We start from the raw sequence: 25,970 nt of genomic DNA on the forward strand, positions 1-25,970 counted from the left end.
CACAGCTAGAAATCCTACACTACAAAACATACTCAGTAAAATATTTCATGAAGAATAAATGAAAAGTAAAAATGACAACCAGCAGAGGGAGGAATTACACTAGAAGAATATTCAATCAAAGGAGAAACTAATTCAAATAAAGTTTCAAAAATAACTCAGACTGACAGGTAATAAAAATCATATCTCAATAATAACATTGAATATAAATGGTCTAAACTCTTCAATCAAAAGGCACAGACTGACAGATTGGATTAAAAAAACAAGATCCAGCAATATGCTGTCTCCAAGAGACTTACCTCATAGGCAAAGACATCCACAGACTGAAGGTGAAAGGATGGGAAAAACATCATTCACATGGATCTCAAAAACAAGCAGGGTTATTATTCTCATATCAGATACATTTATTTTTAGTGTTAATGGAACATGGTGCCGGAGGCCACGTGTTATCAGTGGCCCCCACTGCCCTCTAGGTGGTCAGTGTGGTTTGACTGAACACACTTGCATTTGGCTTCTGCTTCCTGAAATAAACATGATTCCTGACGTTAGCACTCTGGTCATTGCTGACTCCTGCTGTGACTCACCACACAGAGCTTACTGCACGGAATCAAAGGAAAAGCGAGTCCTGGTCAGCCTACGTCACTGCAAGTTCACACCCCTGGCTCCTGGCTTTGTCGGGAAAGAATTCAGAATTTAAGTTTGTGTCCCAGTGGTCACTGTAGACCACTGGGACACAAACTTAAATTTTTTAACCTCAGGTGTGTCTGGTGGGGTTAAAAACAGAACAACTAGTTGTTCGCAACCAAAATAAACATAAACACCAGTTTCGGCAAAAATCAAGTAAGAGAGAATGAAAGAGCAAGCCACGTTGCTTCATTTCCATTAGAGCTGCATGATTCTCTTTTAAATAAAGAAAACTATTGAACTTTAAAATCCATTTTAAGTTTTTACTATAGAAAATTTAAACTTACAGCAAAGTAGAGAGAAGCGTAAATAAACTCCTAAGTGTCCGTACCCAGACGTCAGCAGGTATTTCCTAACTGCCAGTCTAGTTTGTCTGCACTTGGCCATTTCTCCTCCACCACGTCGAGGAGCAGACCCCAGACAAGGTGTCATTTCAGTCTTGCAGGTTCCATCAGGTACACTTGGAGAACCCTCCAGGCACACCTGGGGAGCCCACCGGGCACACCTGGAGGGTCAGGACTGCCTTCCTGTTGAATGGAATAGTGTGGCCACCACACCACCCTGAAGAACCACAGGGAGCCACAGTTTCTTGACAGGGTTGTCCCACGGTCCATCAGTGTCCTGTGGCCACAGCAGCACCCTCATTGGTGGAAGTGTCTGCCATTTTCCTGGCCATTCTCAGTCTCCTGTTGTATGCGGTGGCCGTGGTTAAGGTTCCTCTGCCCGTGCATCTCGCGCTGTCCTAGCTGGGTCTAGCATCAGGTCCGCTTCCGCTGTCATTTTCTCCCTTGTTGGGGGGCACTCCTTCCTGCTGGTGTGGCTGCTGTCCCATGCTGCTTGTCACTTTCTGTGTCACTCGCAGCCGCCGATGACCCATGTCTTATTTCCCTAGGACATCACGCTCATTCCATCGGTGTCTGTCAGGCAATATCTAGGGTCTACCTACAGACGAGACTTCGGCCTGTCTTTTGGTCATTCAGTGATACCTGTTGCTAGGAAAGAGAGAAAAGCTTCCTGACTTCCCTTTTTCCCACTAGTTTTTAAGTTACACGTGGACCTAGAAGCATCTCCATGGTGATCTGCTGAGTGGCCTGTTGATTCTGTGAGTATCACCTTAAGCTCATGGTTCAGGGCTGACAACTTCCGCCTGTTGTGATGACTGTTCTCATCGATGCTCCTGAACCTGTCCTGGGCGGTGGGTGCCTCCCCCAGGCTGGCTCCTGGATCCTGTCGCTGGGGCTTTAATAGACCCTGGTAGCTTCCTTGGTTGCATGGATTTCCTATCACAGATCTGGAATCAGCCATTTATAGAAAGAATCCTGCTTCATGGGTGCGAATGATATTGCAAGACTGCAGTGTGGGTGCTAGGGATTACGGACCCATGTTTTATGACCATTATATCGATCTTGACTCTCTTAGGATATCTGTATGCCATACACGACTTATTATCAGAGCATAGGTAAATGCAACTAAATTATAGCTGGAAAAGAAAATACCACAGGCAATCAAACATGGTTTCTTTTAGCAATTATAATAAGATATTCATAAAAGTATCACATTTGCTCCATTCACTGTGTACATCATTAAAAATTAAGATCTATTCCTCTGCACGGTTCTTTGTGGTGTTCACCTCCGCAGCACGGACGCGTCACACCTGGGAATGAGAACTTACGTGGCCCTCTTGTTAAGAAACCCGTGGTGCCAAGAGCAGCCGTGGCACTTCACATTTCCATGGTAGGGGTGGCCTCCAGAAGGTGTTTGGAAGAAGGCAGTCTGCCAAGCAAAGGGCAGTGGACAGCCATCTGACCAGTGATGCTCAGAGTCAGTCACTGTGATCTTATTTGGGGAAGAGTCAGAAAAATTATTTGTTCTGATTGTTACAGGTTTTTATATCATGGTTTGAGGGAACAGATTAGAATGGAAAGTAATGGCCCCCCCTGTGCTGACCACCAGGGCCACTGACTTCTGCTGTGTAGTGCTTTCAGCTACGACAAGCTCCCCCCGTGCACAGAGCAGTGAGGCCAGCGCACGATTAAAATGCAGACCACTGCATGTGTGGCGGGTGGCGCCTCAGCTTCTCCCGGGAAAGCGTCCCTAGGACCCCGGGCTCTGCGTCCTGACTCCACCCTGCATCCTTCCCTGCCTTGTCCCCGTCCCATGGCATTGCAGTGGTGCCCGCCCTGTGGAACGTCTCACTGCTCTGCAGTTATGGGGAAGAGACAGTGTGGCAGCTTCCCATGACATTCACTAAGGTATAATTTGAATGACCACTGTCCTCCCAGCCCACTCACTCCACCGGGAGCCCTCCCTGCCCGGGTGTTGCTCCTGTGACCGGTTCTGCCTGTGGGCTCACGCAGGGTAGAGATCCAGTAAATCAGAATTCCATTGCATTCACTTTCTCAGCTCAGCCTACACGTATTCATCGCCTGGTCTCAGACTGTCACTACACTAGGTGTCCCCAAGGACAGCAGCAGGGCGCTCCTCCCCTCAGAGCCACTCTCTGGTGCAGAGAGGCAGGACAGGCAGAGCGCTAGCCTGCGGGAGTGAGCATGAGCAGAATGAGTGCTGTGCAGAGGGGAGGCAGAGGAGTCACCTTACCAAGGAGGTGACCTTTCCCGGAGCCCGGAAGCTCTCCTCTGCAGGAGAAAAGGGCTTTGCAGGCAGCACCGGCAGCCCAGGGACAGGGGCAGGAAATGCCTGGCCGTGTTCAGGATGCAAAATAAGGATGGCAGAGAGTCGGAATGCAAAGAGGCACCCGGGCTAGAATACGAAGGAGGTGACTGACAGGCCAAGGAAACTGGCCAAGTAGTCTCTGCCAAAGGGAGAAGAAAACGTGTTTTGAAAGGGTACAGTCTGTCTGCACAGAAAGGAGATAAAGGATAGTGGCCACTGGAGGCTGGCGGGCTGTCCGGGGTGACACGCTGGCGAGCAGAACAGGGCAGGAGCACTGTAATGAAGGGGTGGGACTCGAGAGGTCCCCCCCGGGGGGGGCAAGTTTGGGAAAGGGCAGAGAGGGGCCCTATCCCTGCCTCCTGCGCCTCCCCCTGACCTGCATGGAAGAGAATCCGGGCATTTCAACGAAGATGAAGTATCTGAATCAAGTGAAGCTACTACCTTCGCAAAGAAAACCACCTTCTCTAGCAAGGGCAGCAGAGGCCAGGAGGGGTAATGACGAAACCCAGATGTCCCCACCCCCAGGAGATCACCCAAGGTCACCTGACATACAACGAACCAAGAAAATGAAACACTCTCTAAATGTAAAAGAAAACTAATCACATCTGACCTAAATGAATCCGATTGTTGAGCTGACAGGGGTTTTAAACAGCAGTTAGACCGTCCTCAGTGAGTTAACATAAACATGGGGAATGGAAACTTGGGAATGGAACTTGGCAGAGAAATGGGAAATCTCAGCAGAAAAATAGATTCAATAAAGAAACCAAATGGGAATTTCCAAATATAGAAATAAAAATTAAAATACTTGACGGATTTGATGTTGGAAGGCTGTGACAAAGGACATCGAGTGAGCTGGATGACAGCTCAGTAGATGCCATCCAAGGTAAACAGAGAGAGAATAGTTAACTAAACAGAGCATCGGAGACCTGGGAGATGACATCAGACTCAACACTTGAGTAGTCAGAACACCAGAGGAGAGGACACGGGTCAAGGGACAGACAGAAGACACTTGTCAAATCAATGGCTGGAAATGTGCTAAAACACAGACATTTTCAGATACAAGATGCTCAGTGAACAGCAAATAGAGCCCACAGAAAGCCCAATCCGAAGGACTCCCTATTCCATTGTTGAAAACCCAGAGCAACCAGTAAACCTCTAAAGCAGCAAAACAAAAATGGGATAAAATCCCTGGAAATAACAGTTCCATTGATGCCAACTTCTCCTTAGAAACTGTGGTGGCCAGAAGAGAGTGGAACAAAATTTCAAAAATGCTAAAAAGGAAACAAAAGAAAACCCTGTCAGTCCGGAAATCTGTATTCAGAGAATCCTTCAGGAATGAAGGTTAAATGAAGCCACTTCCAGATGAGTCAGAGATAAACAAGGGCGTTGCTGGAGGGTCCAGACCACAGAACTTCTAAGAGAACCTTCTCAAGAGGCTGATTCCCAAAGCAAAAGCAAAGTTTTTGTTTTTCCTTTTTGACTTTCATCTTAATCCCTTTATAAACCATGATCTGTTACAAACAAAAATGATGATGATAACTGTCCTGCAGAACATGCAGAGGGTGCTGGCACAGTCTACATAGCAGCTACAACAGCGGGCCGGGGGACTTGACCGCTGGACAGATGTCCATACTTCACGAGAAGGTCAGAGGTATACAGGATGGTCCCCAGCAGGTACGGGGAGACGGCTCAGCTCCACCCACCCCGTTACTACTCTTGTTCTGGTTGCCTGCGTCTTCAGGTGTTACCCAAGACACTCACTGCCTCTCCCCATGTCAGGGACCTCCCCTGTGTGTTTCCCTAGCAGTTTACAGTTTCAGGGTTTAAATTGAGACTTTAACCCATTGTGAGTTGGGTTTTATATGATTTTATAAGGATCCGGTTTCTTTCTTCTGCATCTGATATCCAATATCACTTGTTAAGAGACTGTCCTATCCCTACTGTGTGTTCTTGGCCCCTTTGTGGGAAAGCAGTTGACCTTAAGTGTGTGGGTGTGTTTCTGGGACTTCTTTCCTGGGCCCTGGTTCACATGTCCATTTTATACTGACATCATGGTGTTTTGATTATAATCAATCAACATGTTAGGAAATGAGGAAGTGTGATTGCTTTTTGCCCAATATTATTTTGGCTATATTGGGTCCCTTGGTTTCACATAAATTTAAAGTTTTGTTTTTTTTTTTTTTCTATTTCTGTGAAAAATGCCATGGAATTTTGATATAGAGATGACCTAAAATCTGGAGATCACTTTAGGTAGTGTAGACTGAGTAACCACAGAATGCAGCAGATCAGAATTTGTGAGATGGAGATAATGTCATCCATAAGGGAGATTGTTAGCTTCAATAGTTTTACTTAAAAGGACGGAAAATACACAAAAGACCTAGGCCTCCACCTTAACAAGGTAGAAAACGAAGAGAGTTTAAAGCCAAAGCAAGGAGAAGGGATGAATGGAGAAGAACATAATTCCCTGAAGTAGAATACAGAAAAAATACAAGTGATACCCAAACCTTGTTCTTTGAAATGGTCAACAAAACTGCTAAACATCTGTCTAGTTTGATTGAAAAAGAAGAAGACACAAGCTAACACTTCAGGAAAGAAAGTAGGGACACCACTGCGGACCCTGCTCACCTAAAGCCCAACCTGTTACGCACCATAAAGATGACAAAACAGTAGTAAGAACAGAGCGTACAACGTGGAGGGTGAAGACGCCCCAGAACGTGGCACGGAGCGGAAGCAGGGCCTCCAGACCCTCTGCTCTTCTCCTCTGAAGCAGGCCCCGGAAGGACTCTGACTTCCTGTGAACCAGGTGGTGAGGCCCATCCGCAGGTGGCTTCCCCACCCAGAGGAAAGGAAAGGGAACACTTCTGTCCAGAGCCACAGGGACAGGGAGGACTCTGAACAAGGCCTCGCTGTGCTCCCTGGGTGTGACCTGTGGGTCCCACCCCCTTTGTCCAGTCACACGCGCACGAAACCTGGGTGTAAAGACGCACAGTGTGTGAGCCAGCCTTTCCTGCTGTGACCAGAACTCCTGACAAGAACAACCCAGGGAAGGGAAGTTTATTTTGATTCCTGGGTCAGAGGTTCAGTCTTTGGTCAGCCAAGTCCATTGCTCTGGGCCCAAGTGGAGGCAGTACATCATGGGAAGGGCGGGGCAGAAGGAAGCTGCTCAGGACATGGTGGTTGGGGAGCAGAGGGACAGGGGACAGGGCCACAGGGAGGAAGCACCCACTCTTCCCTCCACGCCCAGCCGCCTGTGGTTACCACACAGTCCACCAGACTTGGGCGCACTGATTGGGTTGCGGCTCTCACGGTCGAAACAGCGCCCCTCCAAAGGTTCCCGCTGTTGACCAGTGACAGTCCTTGCTTCCCCGAATGCTGAGTATGACACCAGAGGAGCACGCCGAGGCAAGTGTAGAGTGGAAAGTAGAAGCTTTATTAAAGGACAGCAGAAAGCCTTCTCCCCAGAGGACGAAGGGGACCCAAAGGGGGAATCCGTGGAAGGGGGAGGTCTTCCCTCTGTTATAGCTAAGATTCTTCTCTTAGCCTTCCCACACACCTGACCTTTGTTCCCCATTATCTTGCAGTGATAGAATGCAGGTGGGAAGGCCCAAAAGGTGGGAGATAGGTGGGCTGGAGGAGTCATCTGGGCAGGAAGGGCCTGGGGTGGCTTTTGATTAGCACTCCCCCGTTTGCTGGGAGCTGCTTCATGAACAGTTCCTTAGGATGGGTTCTGGGCCTTGGGGACATTAACATTTCAATTTCCTCAAGTGCTGCTCTGCTTTCCTGGACTCCATTCTCGATAATGGTCTCCATTTTATTTATCTTACTCGATATTAGACCCGATTTACCTAGCTACACTGACTACCTATCTGTAAATCTGACTTCACAAACAAGCCTATGCTGACACAGGGGCTTGGGGGACACCTTATATCTAAACCACAGCACATAGTTTCCCTGTTTCTTTGGGTCTTCATTTCTGAAGGAAGGGTGTCAATGTCACACTGTGTCAATGAAACTTACGATAAACAAGTACGTGTGCTTTCCCTGTAATCTGGCCTTTGTCACGGGTGCTCCAGGGCCAGCTTAGCTGTGGGTAGGAAAGAAAACGTCTCTCCTTTAGCTGCTAAAACGTTACGACCTGTAGAGGCAGACAAGTTCCTGGATGGCCTCATGTGATCAAAATAGACTTAAGAATAAATGTGAGACTCAAATAGCTCTGTGCCAACTGAAGCACTTTAGTGTTAATTAAAAACCTCTCCACAAAGAAAACTGCAGGCTCAGTTGGCATCACTAATAAATTCTATCAAATATTTAAGGTGGAAATATGCAAATCCAAAATACATTCTTTCCAAAAATAGAGTAGGATAGAGCACTTCCCAACTCAGTTTATGAAGCCAGTGATATTCCAAGTCCAAAACAGACTTAAAAGAAAGAAAAGAAAAAGAAAATCCTAAGGAAAAAAGAACTAAGAACTAAGACCAACTCACCTCATGATGGTAGATGCAGAATACAGCAGGTCGGGACCAACACTGCACTACGCTGCATGGTCCATCCTTATCCTGGGACACAAGGCCAGCCTACCACCTGAAAACCCAGGGTCTTCAGCTCACCATACTAATGGAAGTCCATGTGATGTCTTCAGTTGCTGTGGAAAAATCATTTAAAAATAGTCAGCAACCTTCCATGATAAAAACCCAATAATGTAGCAATGAACAGGAACATGCTCAACTTATTAAGTTCACCTGGGAAGCACTCACAGCTGGTGTCAAACTCAGGGGTGACTTACTGGGTGACTTACTTACCCAGCACGGGAGTGAATCAGAGGTCCCCTCTGACCCTCTCCTTATCAGTTCTGCACCAATGGCCTGAGGTTTGTGGTCACATTGCTTTTTACTGAGAGAATATTGACCTTCTCAAAGTGTCTTGGGACAAATAGTTACATGCATAAACAGGTGGCATTAGATCCCGGGCTCTCACCACATATGCAAGTCATTTCCCAATGAGCCAAGTCCTGGTTTTTGAAAGTAATAATCAAAATTGTTTCAGAAAAAATTCAGAGGAATATCTTTATGATCTTGAAACAGGAAAGGATTTGGTTTCTTAAATAGGGTAGATCAAACACTAACAATAAAAGATCATAAAATTTTGGTATATATTAAAATTTTCTACTGATCCAAATATTTCATAAAGAAAATGAAAACTCCAGCTAAGAAAAGACATTTTTAACACATAAAAGTAATAAAAGTGTCATGTATAATGTATTAAAAAAATCCATAAAAATCAATAAGATAAAAACAGTTCAACAGAAAAAAATAGACAAATAAACCAGGAATTTCCAAACTAAGAAATAAAAATAGCAAAGAAATATCTGAAAAGACTCAAAGTCATTCACAATAAGACCATTTTGCACCTACTGTATTGACACAAATTAAGAAAGCCTTAGAGCTTTCTTAATTTGGAGAGGACGTGAACCACGGGAGCGCTTCACACTGTCCATGCTAGTTCAACTGCCATGGCCACTCTGGAAAGTGACTTGTAAAGCCAGGCGTTCACACTCCCTACGACCTGCCACTGCCCCTCCAGGCACACGTCTAGATAGCCCTGGAAAAGACACACATTTGTACAAAATATGTGAAGAAAAATGTTCATGGCAGAAGCATTAGTCATAATAATAGAACTAGCAGTGATGGACGTCCATTGTAATACAGGAACTCCAACACCGTGCACTGCGAAAACCTAGAGCGCACCCGACAGAAACTAATGGAGATTAATGAGGACTGCTTACAGCAAATACCGCATTACTAAGCTCAAATGCCAGTGAAACGGGCTGGCTGTGGCTCCGAGGCAGAGCACTTGCCCAGCATGCGTGCAGCCCTGGGGTTCCATCCCCAGCACTAAAAGAAATTAAAACCCAAAGGCAAGCAGAACTGAGCAGCTTGCCATGTAGGGACAGGTGAGTGTGTGAAGAGCGTCGGGGAACCATGTGCTTCAGAAGCGCAGAGGGAGAAGAGGCCACAGAATCTTGTTCTGCTCCTTAGTGGTACCTCTGGTTCCTCTTTGTAACAGTTGTTTCCTGCACATCCACGATCACGCAATCTTAAAAGTCACGGCTAATGCAGTGTGGTTAGTGCCAGGAGGGGTGGTGACAGCAGAGAGCTTGGGACTTCTCGAGGACTTGGTGGGAGGACCTCTTCGTCTGAAGGCAGGCTTGAGATTTAGAAATGCAGCATGGTAGCGCTGGACGAAGTGCTACGCAGATGGAGGAGCAGCCTTCTTAAAACATCTTTCTTTCTTTTTTATTTTTTTGCAACTTTCCTGTGAAACTAACCAACTGACTCTTACGGGCCTTCCAAATCAGAAATCAACAAGTTGTTGTATAAGGGTAGCTTCACTGAAATGCGTGAACCGTCCTCTGTAGACAAGAGCATCTCAGTGCATTTTCTCAAGGGGAAAGAGAGCAGGACTCATTAGATTTGTACCTGAAAGTACTAACCAGAAGAATCAGTGGGCACAATTCCACCCGAGCCTCTGCTGAGCCAAACGTGACTTACATAAAGCTCAGGTGGAGCGTCTACAACCAGGATGGTGCACATACTCCTTTGTGAGCGGGTTTTACTTTTCCTTCTAAGTGTTCTGGACTCCTAATTGCTGTTCTCTTGGGTTAACCCAGTCTGCTCGGCCTTTCTCCTTGGCAGCTCTCAGTGTGAAAGGCCTCTGCCTTCAGCCTGGCCCACAGCTCCCGCTCTGCTCAGGAAGATGTCTTTCCTTCTACCCAGGCTTGCCCTGCCTCTCCACCCGTCCACTTTCAGAACTCTACCTTCCCATGCACCACAGGTGTTTGCACACACATCCACACGCCACACTATTTACTATGTGTTTATTAATTTTCTAAGGGAATAACTGAAATCTTGGTTAATTATATGAAAAATACTGGATCCACTGACCGGATGATGCGTAGGTTCCAGGTGTTCATAGTAGCAGAACGTTCAGAACCTCCCAGAATTGCAGGAAGAGGCTGTGGCCAGGGGAGATCCAGTCCTGCAGAGCACGGGTGCACGGGCAGGTTCACTTCAGGTCTCAGCTACAGTAGATGAGTCCCTCCACTTCTGCTTCCACCCTGTGGAACATGAATTCTTCATCTACTCAATGTCCACTGTGCAGTTCTTGCCCAAGAACATTCTAGCACCTTCCACAGACTGTGTGCACGTAGTGCTGGTGCCTTTCTCCTGGAGGGCAGGAAGGGCTCAGAGAGAAGGGTCGTAGAGACTATGCTAGCAGAGAGGGACCCACTCTCTGCACTTGAATGGCCTGTGGATAAAAAGCTGCATATCATCCAGAACCATATCGTTCATTTCATGTAAGTGTCCATCAGAAGCCGAGGCGAGTTGGTTGATGGTTCATGACTCTCTCTTATTTCCTTCCCTGTAGATAAAGAATTCATCTACAGAGAACGGGAAGGCACCGTGATACTGCGGAACGTCGAAACAAATGACTCTACAGTGTTAATAGAAGGCAAAAAAATTGTAAGTACTCTCTCTAATGACCAGGATAATTCCAGAGTTTTTTCCTGCTGCAAGTCAATAAAGCAGAAAATGACTTTGGGCTTCCCGTTTTAGTATAGCCAAGGAGAAGCAATAAACTTGTAATACTACAGGCTGAGCAACTAAAGATAATGTGAAATTGAAACGACATTAATTTAATAAGATGAAAGCTGTTTCCTCCAGCGTCCGGGACCCTCTCTGCAGGTGTTGGAAGCAAGCACTGCATATCAAATATAATTGGGAGATAAAGCCCTGAGGCTTTTACACGTTTACAGAACAATGCAATAATGCCTACAGAGTATTTCCAGAGAACCTTCATTTAAAGAGAGAGACGTGTCCTCGTGCACAGGGAGCATTAACTGAAGCCCCGTGACTGTACCTGATGATGTTAAGTGAGATTTTTATCTTAAAACAAGTGCCAAGTCAACCAGGGTACCCCTGCCTTAGGGTCTGGGAGAGCTTTTTTCCCCCAGGATTTCAAATGTCATTAAGATTTTAGGTTCATGTGTAAAAACATTAGGACCATTAACTGAAGTTATGTACTAAAGTAGATCAATTTAAAGAAAATCGACTTTTTTTTTTTGGCTGTTTACGATATGCTTATACTGAGTATCGGAAGAAGTAAATCTGCTTTTGGGGGTTGACCATTTTCTTGTCTGAGACAATGAGGAATTCACAGGAAGAGACCAAGGTTAAATCTACGTGAAAAGCAGTAAACTGATACAGACCGGGATTCTGAGTCAGAATGATCATAAAATGGCTCTGCTATGAATCAGACACCTAGAGACCTGGGGGGGGTCTCCCATCTGGGACTGGAAGACACCACAGGAAGAATCATCCAGGTGTTATGGTGACCTGAGCCCCCGAGGCCAACCGTGATGTTCACTGTGGTTTATAAAACAGCCTGTAGCAAGTGGCAAAGTGGCAAAGGCGTTGGACGTTCTGGGGTCTGCAGGCTTCTGAAATCTTCCCTGTGGTCCTGCTGATCTCATTCTCCTCCTCAGCTGATACAAACAGATGGTTCCCACGGTCGATGACTTCATGTCCCCAAGTTCTTGTGTCCCCAGCCCCTTCTAACTCCTTGGCCAGGCAGCTCGGTGGGAGGGATGCAGGGAAGCCCAGCAGAGAGCGGTGGACACCCCAGGACGGTGCAGCAGGGGCCGATGCCGAGCGCTGTGCTGACATGGGTGACCCCTGCCTTCCCTGACCCATGCTTCCGACTGAACCTCTTGACCCGGCTGTCCTCTCCTGCGTCTCAAGGGTAGAAGCATTAAATAGTCGCACAGTCTGAACGGCGAGGCCTGTGCAGGCACCTGTCGCACTCTGCAATCACAACGCACCACTCACGCTTTCCTGGAAGGCTTTTGCTTTTTATATTGTTTTCTGGAAGTGGACCCTGTCCCATCCTTACGATTTCCCAGCATCCTGGGGCAAGTTCAGACTTTCCCTCTGAAGCCGATACTTGAGTCTGCTGAGATGAACTGGCAGAACCAGCAAGTGGGAAATCTGGTGGGTTTACTAACAGGCACGGGTGGGGGGCCACACACGATATCACAGCCAGGGAGGCCAGGTGGCTGAGGCCTAAACGCCTTCTCACAGGGAGAGAGAAGCCAGGGCTGCAGTGGGGAATAGATGATTTTTAGGGAAACTGGATGAGCCCAGAGAAGAGACAGTGCTGGGGACAAAGTCCCTCTGGGCTCTGGGTGGATGTTATCAGATTTCTAGGAGCATCCACGTGAGGAAGGATTGGAGGCACCATCAGCACAGGTGGTGACCTTCAGCTCTGCTCCACCTCCCGGCTAGAACTGTCCTCTGCTCAGGGACAGCAGAACTTTGGGCGGTTGTGTAAGGTCAGGACACCCCCGTCCTGCCTCTAGGGGTGCTGTAAGACTGATGTGAGGTGTGTGCGCGTGCTGGAAGGCCACCCGGGCCACGGGAGGGTTCAGACGGCTGCACTGGGCGGGCTCAGGACTCCGGCAGCGTGGGTGCTGCGGCTCTACGCAAGACCCAGAGGAGGGCCAGGGCCACAGGCACACACCAAGGGCACTGCTGGCACGGCAGCCCGCAGGTCCAGGCCGCGGTAGCAGGGTAACAGCCCTTCCTGTGGGCTGGGTGAGGCGGCTCTCCAGAGGGAGGGGGCTTGTCAAAGCTGGGACTGATGGCAAGAGGCGGATCTCAACAACCAAATCAGTCAAACCCAACCCAGCTTCCCCTCGAACCCACATTTGATGTCCCAGGAATTCCCGGACATCATGTTTCATTCTTACTTACAAAGTAATTGAAATGTCCAACTTAAAGTGATCTTATTTTCACACGTCCTGTAGACTCTCTTGTCAACAAATTAGCAATTATAAGCAGGTCTTTGTTATGATATATGACTTTTTGTACTTTTTTGTTGGTTTTGATTAGTTATCCATGACAGTTGAATGCATTTGACACATCTTACATGAATGGAGTATAATTCTCATTCTTCTGGTTGTACATGATATAGGATCCCACAGGTCATGTACTTGCATATGTACGTAGGGTAACGGTGTCTGATGCATTCTACTATCCTCCCTACCCCATACCCCTCCCGTCCCTTCACTCCCCTCTGCCTAATCCAAAGTACCTCTATTCTTCCCTAGCACCCCTCCTCTTATTGTGAATTAACATCTGCCTATCAGAGAAAACATTCGGCCTTTGGTATTTGGGGAATTGACTTATTTTGCTTAGCACGATATTCTTCAGTTCCATCCACTTACTGGCAAATGCCATCATTCCATTATTCTGTAAGGCTGAGTAATATTCCATTGTGTATATGTACCACATTTTCTTTTTTAAGATTTTTTTAACATTTATTTTATTTGTTTATTTTTATGTGGTGCAGGGGATCGAACCCAGCGCCTCATGCGTGCTAGGCGAGCACTCTACTGCTGAGTCACAGCCCCAGCCCCCCACATTTTCTTTATCCATTCATCCATTCCATGAAGGGAACGTAGGTTGGTTCCATAATTTATTGTGAATTAAGCTGCTGTAAACAGGGATGTGGCTGCATCACTATAATTTGCTGGTTTTAAGCCCTTTGAGTATAAACCTAGGAGTGAGGTAGTTGGGTCAGAGGGTGGTTCCATTCCAACTTTTCTGAGGAATCTCCATACTGCTCCATACTGCTTTCCATAGTGGTTGCACCAATCTGCAGTCCCACCAGCAGTGTATGGGTGTGCCTTTTCCCCACATCCTCGCCAACATTTATTGTTAGTGTATTCTTGATAATTGCCATTCTGACTAGAGTGAGATGAAATCTTAAAGAGTAGTTTTGATTTGTATTTCTCTAATTGCTAGAGATGGTAGAAATTTTTTCATATATTTGTTGATTGATTGTATTTGTTCTTCTGTGAAGTGTCTGTTCAGTTCCTTTGCCCATTCATTGACTGGGTTATTTGGGTTGGTTTTTTGTTTCTTTGTTTGTTTGGTGTTAACTTGATTGAGTTCTTTATATAGATTAGTGCTCCATCTGAGGTGTGTGTGGTGAAGATTTTTTTCCCATTCTGTAGACTCTCTCTTCATGTTCTTGATTGTTTCCTTTGCTGAGAAGAAGCCTTTTAATTTGAATCTATCTCATTAATTGATTCTTAATTTTACTTCTTACACTTTAGGAGTCTTATTAAGGAAGTCAGGTCCTAAGCTGACATAATATAGATTTGGGCTTGCTTTTTCTTCTGTTAGCCACAGGGTCTCTGGTCTAATGCCTAAGCCCTTGATCCACCTTGAGTTGAGTTTTGTACAGGGTGAGAAATACAGGTTTAATTTCATTATGCTACATATGGATTTCCAGTTTTCCCAGCACCATTTCTTGAAGAGGCTATCTTTTCTCACTGAATGTTTTTGGCCCCTTTGTCTACTATGAGATAACTGTATTTATGTGGGTTTGTCTCTGTGTCTTCTAAATGGTACCATTGGTCTACATGTCTATTTTGGTACCAATACCATGCTGTTTTTGTTACTATTGCTCTGTAGTATAGTTTAAGTTCTGGTATTGTGATGCCTCCTGCTTTACTCTTCTTGCTAAGGATTGCTTTGGCTATTCTGGTACCTCTATTCTTCCCTAGCATTTGACCCATGGCCTCCGGATTCCTGAAGGCTCTCGTCCCTCTTTGTTGCTGATTTCTCCTTCTTTCCTTCTTCCCACTCTTTCCAGTAGGAGTGCCCTTAAACTGGGCTGAAGATATTTTGCTGAAGTTAATTAATCGGATTTCATGGGGACAGTAGTTCTTATAGAACTTAACACTCTCCAATTCTTCTGAAACATCATGGAGCAGAACTCCTCAGGAGGATGAAGTGCTCAGCCTTTGCCTGACACTTAGGTATTTGAGTCTGGAATGGTGTTTGGAGACTATGTCAGTATTCAGACCCTGCTTTCCTTAGAAAAGGAAACCACACACACTAGGGCTTGAGCCCCACCTTCCATGCTGTTGGTCCACCAGGAATGTTCCAGAACAAATCTCCATCTGGATTGAGGTGCTCAGGCTTCTTGTGCTCGCTTCACTGATAATTCCAGTGGCAACGAGAAGTGGAGAGGTGTATCCTGTGGTTCACTGGATCGTTTAAATCATGCTGGGTGTGTGGAAGGCAGTGTGGCTGTTCATTTCAGGGGCAGTAGAAATATTTATGCATTCCAAGTCACTCCAGGGAAATTTTCACAATAATCTAAAAGGCACAGTGTTGCAGCATTGTGTGTGAAAGTAAAAATGCCTGAGACTCGGCAAACAAGACAAGTAAACAAAAAACAGATAAAATATGGGGCAGCCATTGAAATAGTAGCTAGGAAGAATATTTGTGATTTTATATGGAATAAGGAGAATATAGCACACAGCTCAGGTGACAAGTGCGAGCATCATCAGCATCTACAGAAAGGCTGGAAGTGAACCCGGAGCCCCCCCTGGGCACACTGGGCAGAGAAAGTCTGTGTGTTATCTCCTAATGTGCTCATTTCCATAATTGCTGGTCCAGTGCCATTCATTCAGCAATTAATCAGGTTCGTAAAATTGAGCCTCATGTTTCAGAGAGATGAGCTTCTTCCAGGGATGACTGTGCGTCAGCTGCAAGATGGTCGTGGAAACCCTGGGCCAGAAAGTAAGTCCATTGGGAAAAGGCATTCCACTGAACTGATGTCAGTGTCCTTGCGTTTTGTGTCTTAATGGCTAATTTAGTTGTGTTCATCACTTATTTTAACCACAAAATTAACATTTAAAAAGTGTTTGTTTCTCTGGTTTATATCTGCCTTTGACTTCATATAATCATTAGACACAGAATTTGAATTTTTATCTCAGTCTCTGAAAGCTAATTAGCCTGACTCCTTCCAGAGAGCGACAGGGTTGGGCCACTGTTACCAGGAAAGCTGGGAGTGGGCCGCCTCTCCGGAGGGCTCCGGGTGGAGCAGGCAGGAGCCTGAGGTCGCCTGCCCCTTTCCCTGTTTTCTCTCCACCCAGTGACTGCAGTGCTTATTCCACCTCCTTAATTCCATTAATTCCACCCCTTCTGCTTCCTTTAATGGCCACGAAGTGCTCCGTGCTGTTGCTGCTGCTCTCTACCCTGTGAGGTGGCGCTGGCAGAAGGAAGTCCCGTGTCTGCCCCTCCCCGTTCTGTGCGGAGCCTGGTGGCTGCACAGGAAGCTCTGCCTGGCGTCACCCCTGGTGGGGACAGGCAGCCTGCTGCATTTCAGCTCCTGAGGTCCTGAGTTCCCCGCAGGGACATGCCGGGATCAGGCAGGACAGCCAGCCCCCAGCAGCAGGGAGCACCCCCTGCCCCAGGCTGGACTGCACTGGGCACAGAAATGAAACAGGAAGGGGACGTGGCCCCATGGTCTGCAGCTGGGAGGGCCAAGCCTGCAGCCCAGGCTGCCTCGGGATGCTCTGATGGCCCCCGGCACGTGAAGACCCAGCCTTGCCGCAGGCGCGCTGTGCAAAGCCGCAGAGTGACCGACTGAATCTGTGGCTGTTTCTGAGTCCCCGAGGACCCCTTTCTTTCCCCCTTTTTCTTTCTTTTTCTCTTTCTCTCATTTTCTAATTCTCTTACTAAAAGAACAGAAAACACGAGTATTTCTTACATGTAGTTATGCTAATTATCATCTCACAGGCCGTCTAATTTTGGAAGGTGTGCAGACTGCTTTCTACGTCATCTGTAGGAGATCTGAAAGTACAGGTCCTCTTCTTGGCCCCAGCAACAGTCCTTGTCAGCCACAGTGGTGAGCTGTCAGTCCCCTGACCAGCTGCGCGTCACTGGACACCCAGGGAAGCCTCCTCGGAGCCAGGCTCTGGGTGGGTGGAGACGATTGAGACAGAACACAGTTTCTACCGCTGGGCACCTTTCAGCCTGGGTGTGGGAGGAGTAAGCACTGTGGCAATCTTTCTGCGTTAGAGTACACTGTGCCCCGAGACCGACCTGCGTGGGAAGGAAGAGGGCTGCTGACCCCCTGCACAGGCTCACGGTGCAGTGGCTCAGCCGTCCTTGAACTTGAGGGATGAGTGGCCCCGTGGCCTTGGGGCAGAGTGTGAAGCTGAGAGGTTCATATCTCGGGCAGGGAGGTAGGGGGTGCCGTGTGGAGGTTGGTGGCTCCAAGGCCCAGGACCAGGGCGGGATTCATCTTCAGGGACCTTAGTGGCTACTAGACTTTACTGCAAAGCAAACGGAAGGGACAGCAGCTTTGAGCAGGACAGTTCAGTGGGTTTTAGGAAAATGAAGGAGATTTGAGAGAAGGGAAGGTTGACAGTCCAGAAGTCCCCCAGGGCTGCTCCAGTGGAGAGAAGGGCCCCGAGTTAAGGCAGTGGTTTGAGGGGACCCAGGGCACGTGGAGCTCTTGGCCCCCTTCTGGAAGGGAGATGGCGCAGTGCTGGGGTCACCTGGGGGCTGAGCCTGTGTTCATGAGGGGTGGTGGCAGATTGTGGAGGGCAAGCCACACTTGGAGGCAGCGTGCACCAGCTGTTCTGGGTGCTCTCGATGGAGCAGCGTGTCCTAAACCCTGCGCATGGTGCTCACTCCGTGGAAGACCTTAGGAATCCCGCGAGGCACGACGCCTGTCATTCTTATTTGACAGATCAGAAAACAAGAGGTCAAAAGAATTTATTTCTAAGTCACATAATTGGCAGCCGAAGCCTGATCACTGAGCTCAGCTTTGTCTCTTCCAAGCCACCGCGGCCCCTGTCCACAGAAGACTCCAGCACCCCCAGAGGGTGCCCGGAACCTCACCTCTCCAAGCCCTCTGTTTAGCGTTGTTTCCATCTTACCTAAGCTCACCAAGGCCAGAATTTGGGCAGCCTGAAGTGTAGCAGCAAAACCAGCATGAACTTCAGTGTCTTTTATCACAGTTTCATGGATAGAAATTCATTCTTAACAAAGATTCTGCTAAATCCAGCACTGGATTTTTTTCTTTCCTTGCTAAGTCAAGAACTGTCACCTTTTCCCTTCAAGTAAGCCCCTTACAGCTCTGTGCCATATCTACATGGCCAGCACCAGTGCTCTTTGCTTTGGGGCCCTTATTAGTAAAAGAAGGGTCCCCTGAGGACGAGCGCTGCAGTGCCAACACAGTCTGACCACTGAGGCAGCTAAGTGAGCCTTGGGCAGGTGGCATACACACCACGGACACGCTGGACAGGGGCGATTCACCGCTCGGCGGCGTGGAGCAGGAAGTGAGAGATCTCACAGTACAGTGTCTCAAACATGAATGATTTTTGAAATTTTCCATTCAGCATTTTCAGTCCATGGTTGAATGGGTAACTGCAAGTGCCGGAAGTGAAACCGTGGACAAGGGGGGCTACTGGATGTCACCTCTCGATGGCACAAAGGGCCGTTATCTGTTATCGTAGAACTGCAGTTGAACTGGGAGAATGCTACAGCTTCCTGTCCCTAGTCCCTGCCTGCGGGTCCCCCACTGCTGTCTCGGGATCACTCCTGGAGCCACCAGCTCACTGCCCTCAGGCTCAAGATGCAAACTGTGGAGTCAGGTTAGCCTCATGCAGAGATGGCAGCTGCAGCTGAGTCCCAAGGAATCCTGCTTGGCGGAAACACCTGGACACCTCCCGGAGCCACAGCAACCCCACTTTCCCATTTTCTACTTTACCAACCAGGAAGCAGTACTGGGAATGGCACCCAGGACTTCTAGATGGTTTTTAGATGAATAAAGGGCCAGAGGCAGGCTGTGGCCACCATCACTGAGAATCTCGCCAGCCCCCACTCCCTTCTTCCTGTTGACCAGGGGCCATGCTATGAATCGATGACAACGTATTTAAACATCAGGAAGTCAATCAACAAACACTGTTACAACCAACAAACAGCAGAACATCCATATGATCTAATGGCTAGTGCTGAAGGGGCACGGGTGAAGCTTGTCAGCAACTTCCAGAAAGTTCCCTGGATGAAGACAGAATCAATAACCACTTAAATATGATGTACTTTATTTACCAAGAACCAACCATCAGTGAAAACTATCCCAGTGGCAAAACCCAAAGCTGTTTCAGATGCAGCCAGCTGTTGGGGGGAACCTCACCCTCACCTCAGGATCTAAGATGTTTCTGCAAATAAGTGGAATAAGAGCTAGAAAAGAAAAGGAAAAAAAAAAAAACACATCTTCTTTTCCTATAATTCCATCCCTGGAAAATCCAAAAGACATTAGATTTTAAAAAAATACTTAGTAAATTTGTTAATGTGGCTGAATATAAGATACATACTAACAACAAGAACACCATAAGAACTATAATAAACTATAAAATCTTGTTAAATATTTGAAAAAATGTAAAGATGCAGTATGGTCTTAGATATCAAGATAATATTGAAATGCTAACTCTCTTGAGGTTGATATCAAACATTAATATAATCCTAATCAGAAATCTGAAAATCCTTTAGTGTCAAACATTTGAAAAAATAATCTTAATTGTTATTTATAAGAATAGTCACCTGCATGTAGCCAGGAGCAGTATCGTCTGCTCTTTTACCTGGAATGAGAAAATAATCGACGTCCCACTCAGCTCGATAGCAATGACAGATTTCACTTCCAGGCTGTCACTGTGCCCAGGTGTTACGATCCCTCCTTGGAACTCTCACATCTGCCTTGGTAGGTACAGAGGCCCCAGGTCACCTCCACTGTACAGAGGCCCCAGAAGTCACCTCCTGCGTACAGAGGCCCCAGAAGTCACCTCCTCCATACAGAGGCCCCAGAAGTCAGGAAGTCCTCAGAATCTCAGAGTAAGTGCTGTGAACTGGCCTTTCTGGACCCGCAGTCCAGGCTTCCCACTGTCCAACTCTGCATAGAAACAGCACAGAGTGGTGAAAGTCTGAAGAATCCTAAAGTAGGCTCCCCCATGATGGCCATTTGACATACAAAGAGCTTGGGGGAAATGGACACATGGCCGGACAGCCAGGCCAGCACCACAGTTCATCCACAAGGAGCTCATGTACCAGTTCATAAAGACAAAAAATTAAATTCCAGTTGTATAAAAATTGTATCAACTGCTTTGAAAAATCTGTCATTTGGTTTAGTGAAAAATAGAGAACTTTTTAATCAAAATGGGTACTCCAAAAGATAAAAGAGGCTGCTATATTTCACTTAAACTTATAAAATTTCAGATACTAAAAAGGCAGATAATATGTGCAAAAAAAAATCCAGGCAACAAATAAAAAGATAGTGTTGGTAATCTATGGAGAGTTCTTCCAAACCGACCAGGAAATGAAAAGTAAGAGGAACTAAACAAAAATATTCCTGGACCGTCTCAGGAGACCCCGAAGCTGAGCCCTGGTCACCTGGGAAGTAGATCTTGAGCTCAGAGTCCTGAATGTGTGGGGTGCTTGGTGGAAACGGGGACCTTGAGTCTCGAGTGTCCCTAGCCGTCGGGGGCCTGGAGGCTGGGAAGGCCAGGGTGTGTGGCTGTAGGGCCTCGAGGAGCCCACCAACTCGGGTGGCGTGGTCCCAGCCAGCACCACCAACAGGTGGCTTGGCTCTACTCAGAAAGTGGTGCTCCTGCGGGTTCCACTGGAGTCCTCTTGGTGTCAGTCTTGGTGTCCCAGCGTGTTCCACTGAGGTTCTACTCCTTCATTTATTTAGATGGAGACGGAGGTGCAGCATCAGCTCCCACCCAGAGCCATCACTACAGATATGAAAAGGATCTCAGGATATTTGGAAGAGCTTTATATTAGTAAGTTTGTCAATGATAAAGAAATAGAGAAATTCCTGAAAGACAGGCATGACCGCGGCTCTCCAGTGGCGAACTTCTTACGGGCACAGCCCTAGGCTCATGCACTAAGTTACTAGCTGAAGCTCCACACGAGGAGAAGTGGCCCAGGCCGCTTTCCTGACCAGTCCCACCAACCACTAAGGAAGATCAGCCCAGCTCTAAGGGACATGGAGAACACTGTGGTTTGAATGTGTCCTTTGGGTTCACCAGTAAGAAAAGGCCTACGGGTGGTGATTGGCATCAACTGAGGTCCTGAGAGATGGCCCCAGAGAAAACGAGTGACCTTATAAGACAAGGAGGATGTTCAAAAGCCAGCACCCTTGCTCTGACTTGCCACATGGTGCCCTCTGCCACGTCACGGTGCAGCAAGAAGCCCACCAGACTCTGAGCAGATGCTGGTGCCATGTTCTTGGACTTCCCAGCCTCCAGAACTGTGAGGCCAACAAAATTATATTCTTTACAAATTATCCAGTCTCGCGTATTTTGTTACAGCCACAGAAAGGGGACTTAGATATAGGACAATTAGAGAAGAGGAGGAAATCCTTCCCAATCCATTTCTGAAGTCAGGAAGTACTCTGAAAGGAAAACCCAACAAAGATATTACCAAAAAAGTACAACCACAGTTTTCCTTCATGCACACAGATGCAGAAATCCTCAAGGGAATGTGAGCAGGTTGAATCCAACCATAGATAAAAGGATGCTACATCATGGCTGGCTACATCCGCTCCAGGAGTGCAAGGTGCATTTAACACTGGAAGATCAAACAGTGTCATTTCTAATGCCTGCAGACTGAAAAGCAGAAAAGCCTGATCGTCTCAAAAATATTAGGAACTGTTTGAGAAAATCCAACACACGTTTATCATAAAAACTCAGAGCACACTGGAAGTGGAGAGGAGCATCTCCAACCTGACCAAAGCATCCACAGGGAAGGTCCACCACTAGTACCATGTGAACCAGTGAGCAGGCGCTCCTCCCCAAGCCCAGATGAGCACAGGGGTCTTCACACCCACCACTGCCCAGATGGAGCCGCCCTCTCTACAGCACGATAGGGTGATCAGAGGCGAAGAGGAGAAAAGCATCCACAGAAATACATTAAGTAGAAAAATCTTAGGAATCTTTAAAAAAAAAAAAACTAATGAAACAGATTTAGCAAAATTTCAGAATATAAAGTCAAGTTTCTAAAATGTTCTATATTCCCGCAAACTAATGATAGAGGATTCACATTGAAATCAAAATATGCATGTGTGTTTTATATGTGCAAAACATCAATCATTAAAAATCTAGAGATAAATTTAATAAAATATGGGCAAGACCTGTATGTTGAAAACCACAAGATTTCGCTGAGATAAAGGTTAAAACAACCAACCCTCGTCTCGGGGAGCCTGCAATCTAGTGAGGATGGGTGATATATAAGATGGAGGAGTGAAATGTGTCTTGTCTTAGATGAGGATTGGGTCTAGGACTTAACCCAGAAAAGGCCATTACAGAAAATTGGTGGCAAAGCTCTCTGTTCTCTGCCTATGGCCGTCGAGGGACAAAGAGGTGTCACTTAGAGGTGGGTTTGAGGAATATCTAAAAGGATGAGGGCACCAGAACATTCCGGCCAGAGGAAAGGAGGCTCAGGGTGGGGGCCCTGCGTGGCCTGGGCAGGTGTGGAGGCTGGCATGAGGGGCGGGCGGAGTGGGCGGAGGTGGACAGGCTGGGAGAGGGCAGCCAGGCCGTGCCTACAGGCCCGCACTTGGCCTTCTCCTCCAGTGGGGTGGGAAGCCGTGGGAGCCGGGCAGTGACTTCCACACCAGAAGATGGCCCTGATGGCTGTGGTGGGACCGGATGCCACTCGGGCAGTGAGGGTCTGGAAAGCCAGAAGTCCACTGCAGCATCTCAAGAGCAGTGCCCAGCCTCAGGGTGGGGGCCGGTTCTGCCTCAACTGGAAACCAGTAGCAATTTCTGACCCCCCGGACAGGAGGCGTGCAGAGCAGAGTGAGGAAAATAAGGCTGTCAGCCACCAGGGATGGGTGCTCCTCCTGGAGGGGAGGCGGAAGGTGCCAGAAGCTGGGTTGGGGAGGAGCTGGGGTATGCATGCTGATGCCCTCTGGACACCAGGGGAGCTTCAGGGAGGCAGGCAGATGCGCAGTCTGGGGTCAAGGCCAAGCCCGCCGCGTGCAGACGGCCTGGCAGGATTCTCAGCGGAGCCTGGTGTTTAGGGCCTTGAGTCTGGATGCGTCACCTAGGAGGTAGTTCTTACCAGAGAAGTGAGGGGCCCCAGGGTTAGTCCAAGGTCAGGGAGACCAAGGGAAGCAGGGAAGAGCTGGGAGGGAGGCCAGGAGCCAGGGCACGTGCCCAAGGCCAGGGCAGATGCCGAAGGGGCTTTGAGGAGGGGTGTGGGGGGGTGAGCCCAGGAAGCTGGAGAAGAGCGATTTTGGTTGATTGGCAGGTGAACTGGGAGAGTGGGTTTGAGAGAGAACAGGGGAGCGAAATCGGGGCACAGGAAACAGTTCTCAAGGGGTAGCCGGGGGTGGGGGGGGGAGTTTCTGAGGACAAAACCCCGTCATCTGCGCCATAGATAGGGAGCCAGCGCCCTGTGAGTGGGGAAATGGGCCCTCCACTGTCAATGCAGCACCCTCTAACACCCTTGGGGCCACACTGAGGTAAAGCACCTGTGCTCCCAAGGACGGAAGCCTCTGGACATCACAGGGGGGTGCGAATGCCTAGCGTGTTTTTGGAAAGCAGTCGGGCAGTAGGTTGAATCAAAAATGAAAACAGCAAAAAAAATCCTTGCTGACCCTCACTCCCAGCCTAAGGTGGCTGACCTACAAACTCCCAATCTTGGACGGCTGTCATCCTACAGAGTTTAGACCCCTCAGGGAAGGCTCTTGGCGGGTCCTTCTTCATAGGTTGGTGATTGCTGCTGTCAGGAGGCACCGTCCATCCCTCTGGTGTCCTGAGTCCCAGGTCTGTATCTGCAGATTCGCCTTCGTGACCAAATTTATTTGTATCCCCCGTAGCACACACTCCTGCCGTCCTTCAGCACAGCGGGAGGAAAGAGGGGCCGTCTGGGGCTGGGGCTCCGGCTGAGCCCGCAGGAGGGTCAGCTTCCCCCTCACAGCGCTCTGCTGCCTACGACTGTGCGTGGTGCACTCGTGGGTGTCCTGTGGAGCGCTGGGCTTCTCCACCTTGCTGTGTTCTTTGGCATGTCCACTGTTAAAAAAGCCCCCAGGCAAGAGCTGAAGTGCCTTCCAGCATCCTGGGTAGGAGAAGGAGTGATGCATCTCACAGAAAGCACCAGTGTGGTCAGCCTCGCTGGACGCCATGGGCCGGCGCCAGTGCCCGGGGCCAACAGCATGCCAGAAGCACACAGAAGGCCAGGCCAGGCCTTGGGCAGTGTCACTGGGCACGGGAAAGCTGGCTGGAACCCAGGCCCATGATTCTCCCAGGGGCGATGGCTCAGTGTCCAGACTGTGTTTCTGGTGACTTCGTGGGGTATAACCACCAAGAGGAACAAGACTGTCACCGTGAGCGAGGACCGAGTGAATGAGTGCACATGTGTCAAGGGTGGTGTTCAACGAGCGCCACTCCAGACAGACCAGATCCCTACGTGTCACCGCCTCCAGGGTCTCGCTGCATCAGGAAACAGCAGTGTGACGTCACCTGCCCTGTCTCCCTGCTTCCTGGTGTGATCACCTGAGCACGTACAGAGTGACTCACAGCAGGCCGGCAGCGAGGACACCTGGCCGAGGCCAGGCAAAGTGACGTGGTTGGTGACCACCTGTTGTGCAGTGAAGACATATGACATAAAAAGTGACACCAAGTCCTCTGTGCTGACTCGTGGGGACGCCCACACAGGGTCAAGAAAGGCGCCGAGGCGCGTGCGCCACGTGGTTCTGTTTTAGTGGCAACTCTGGCTGATTCATGCCGCGGGGTGTGAGAAGGAAGCAGAGGTTCTCTCGCAGGCCTGCGGCGGGGTCTGCCAGTGAAGGTGGGTTTTGAGCTTGGGTCTATCAGTCTGTTTTGGTAGACACAGTGACCATTGTTGTGTTGAATTTTGAAAAAAAGTTGAAAAAGCATCAGTGAACTAAATGCTGTTCTGCTAACAAAGGCTGCGCCCAGTTTTTCTTTTTCCACTGTTTCACTGGCGCCGCGGAGATGTACATATGGTGGGAGGTGCACACATGCACACATGGCCAACGTCATTCCCCAGGATTCCCCCCGCTCCTCCCTCCCGTCCCCTTCCTCTGCCCGCCCCTTTGATCTCAGGAGACCCCCCGTCACCCTGTTCTCTTCCTTTTCCCCTCTAGCCTCCGTATGTGAGAGAAGACTATGAGACTTGCCCCTCTGAGTTTAGCTATTTCATGTAACATAAGTTTCCCAAGTTCCCTCCATCTTCCTGCAGATGACGTGATCCCATTCTTCCTCATGGCTGAGTGATCTCATGGTGTGCACACAACTCCACTATTTACCCACCAATGCTGCCATCTTTAGTAGATATCGGCCAGGTGGCTGCTCACCAGTTTCATTAGCTGATTTTGAAAATGGCATCATCAGAGCGTTCTACTACAGGATTCCGAGTTGTTACATACAACATTCTATAAATAATTCTGTTTTTCTTTTTCTTTCAGGAATCATTAAGAGCCATCAGATACGAAGTATCTCCAGATAAAAAATACGCACTTTTTTCATATAACGTGGAACAAGTGAGTACCTCCCTTTTCTGTCTACAAAAAAAAAAAAATCCGCATCTCTGTTCTGATGCCTCATTAATTATATTTCCTTGAACCTTACTCTTCCTGAGTTTTGAGTCCTGAAATCCTCTGTGGTCCTGGGGTTGTGTCATACTGCCACCTAGGAGAGACGGAAGGTACAGCAACTTCCTTGG

At 48.2% G+C, this 25,970-nt stretch overlaps 1 protein-coding gene across 4 annotated transcripts in view; it reads left to right on the top strand.

Moving 5' to 3' along the window:
- Positions 1-25,970, top strand: part of Dpp6 (dipeptidyl peptidase like 6) — a 734,784-nt gene that overhangs the window by 489,904 nt on the left and 218,910 nt on the right. For all 4 annotated transcript variants that reach the window (XM_046455142.2, XM_046455141.2, XM_046455143.2 and 1 more), the window contains exons 4-5: positions 10,780-10,874; positions 25,714-25,788. In XM_046455142.2, the coding sequence (XP_046311098.1) occupies positions 10,780-10,874; positions 25,714-25,788 (170 nt within the window). The remainder of the gene's footprint in view (positions 1-10,779; positions 10,875-25,713; positions 25,789-25,970) is intronic.

Source organism: Marmota monax, unplaced genomic scaffold, assembly GCF_021218885.2.
Source record: "Marmota monax isolate L192 unplaced genomic scaffold, Marmota_monax_Labrador192_F-V1.1 WCK01_AAM20220418_F8-fsc00226, whole genome shotgun sequence".
Classification (NCBI taxonomy): Eukaryota; Metazoa; Chordata; class Mammalia; order Rodentia; family Sciuridae; genus Marmota; species Marmota monax.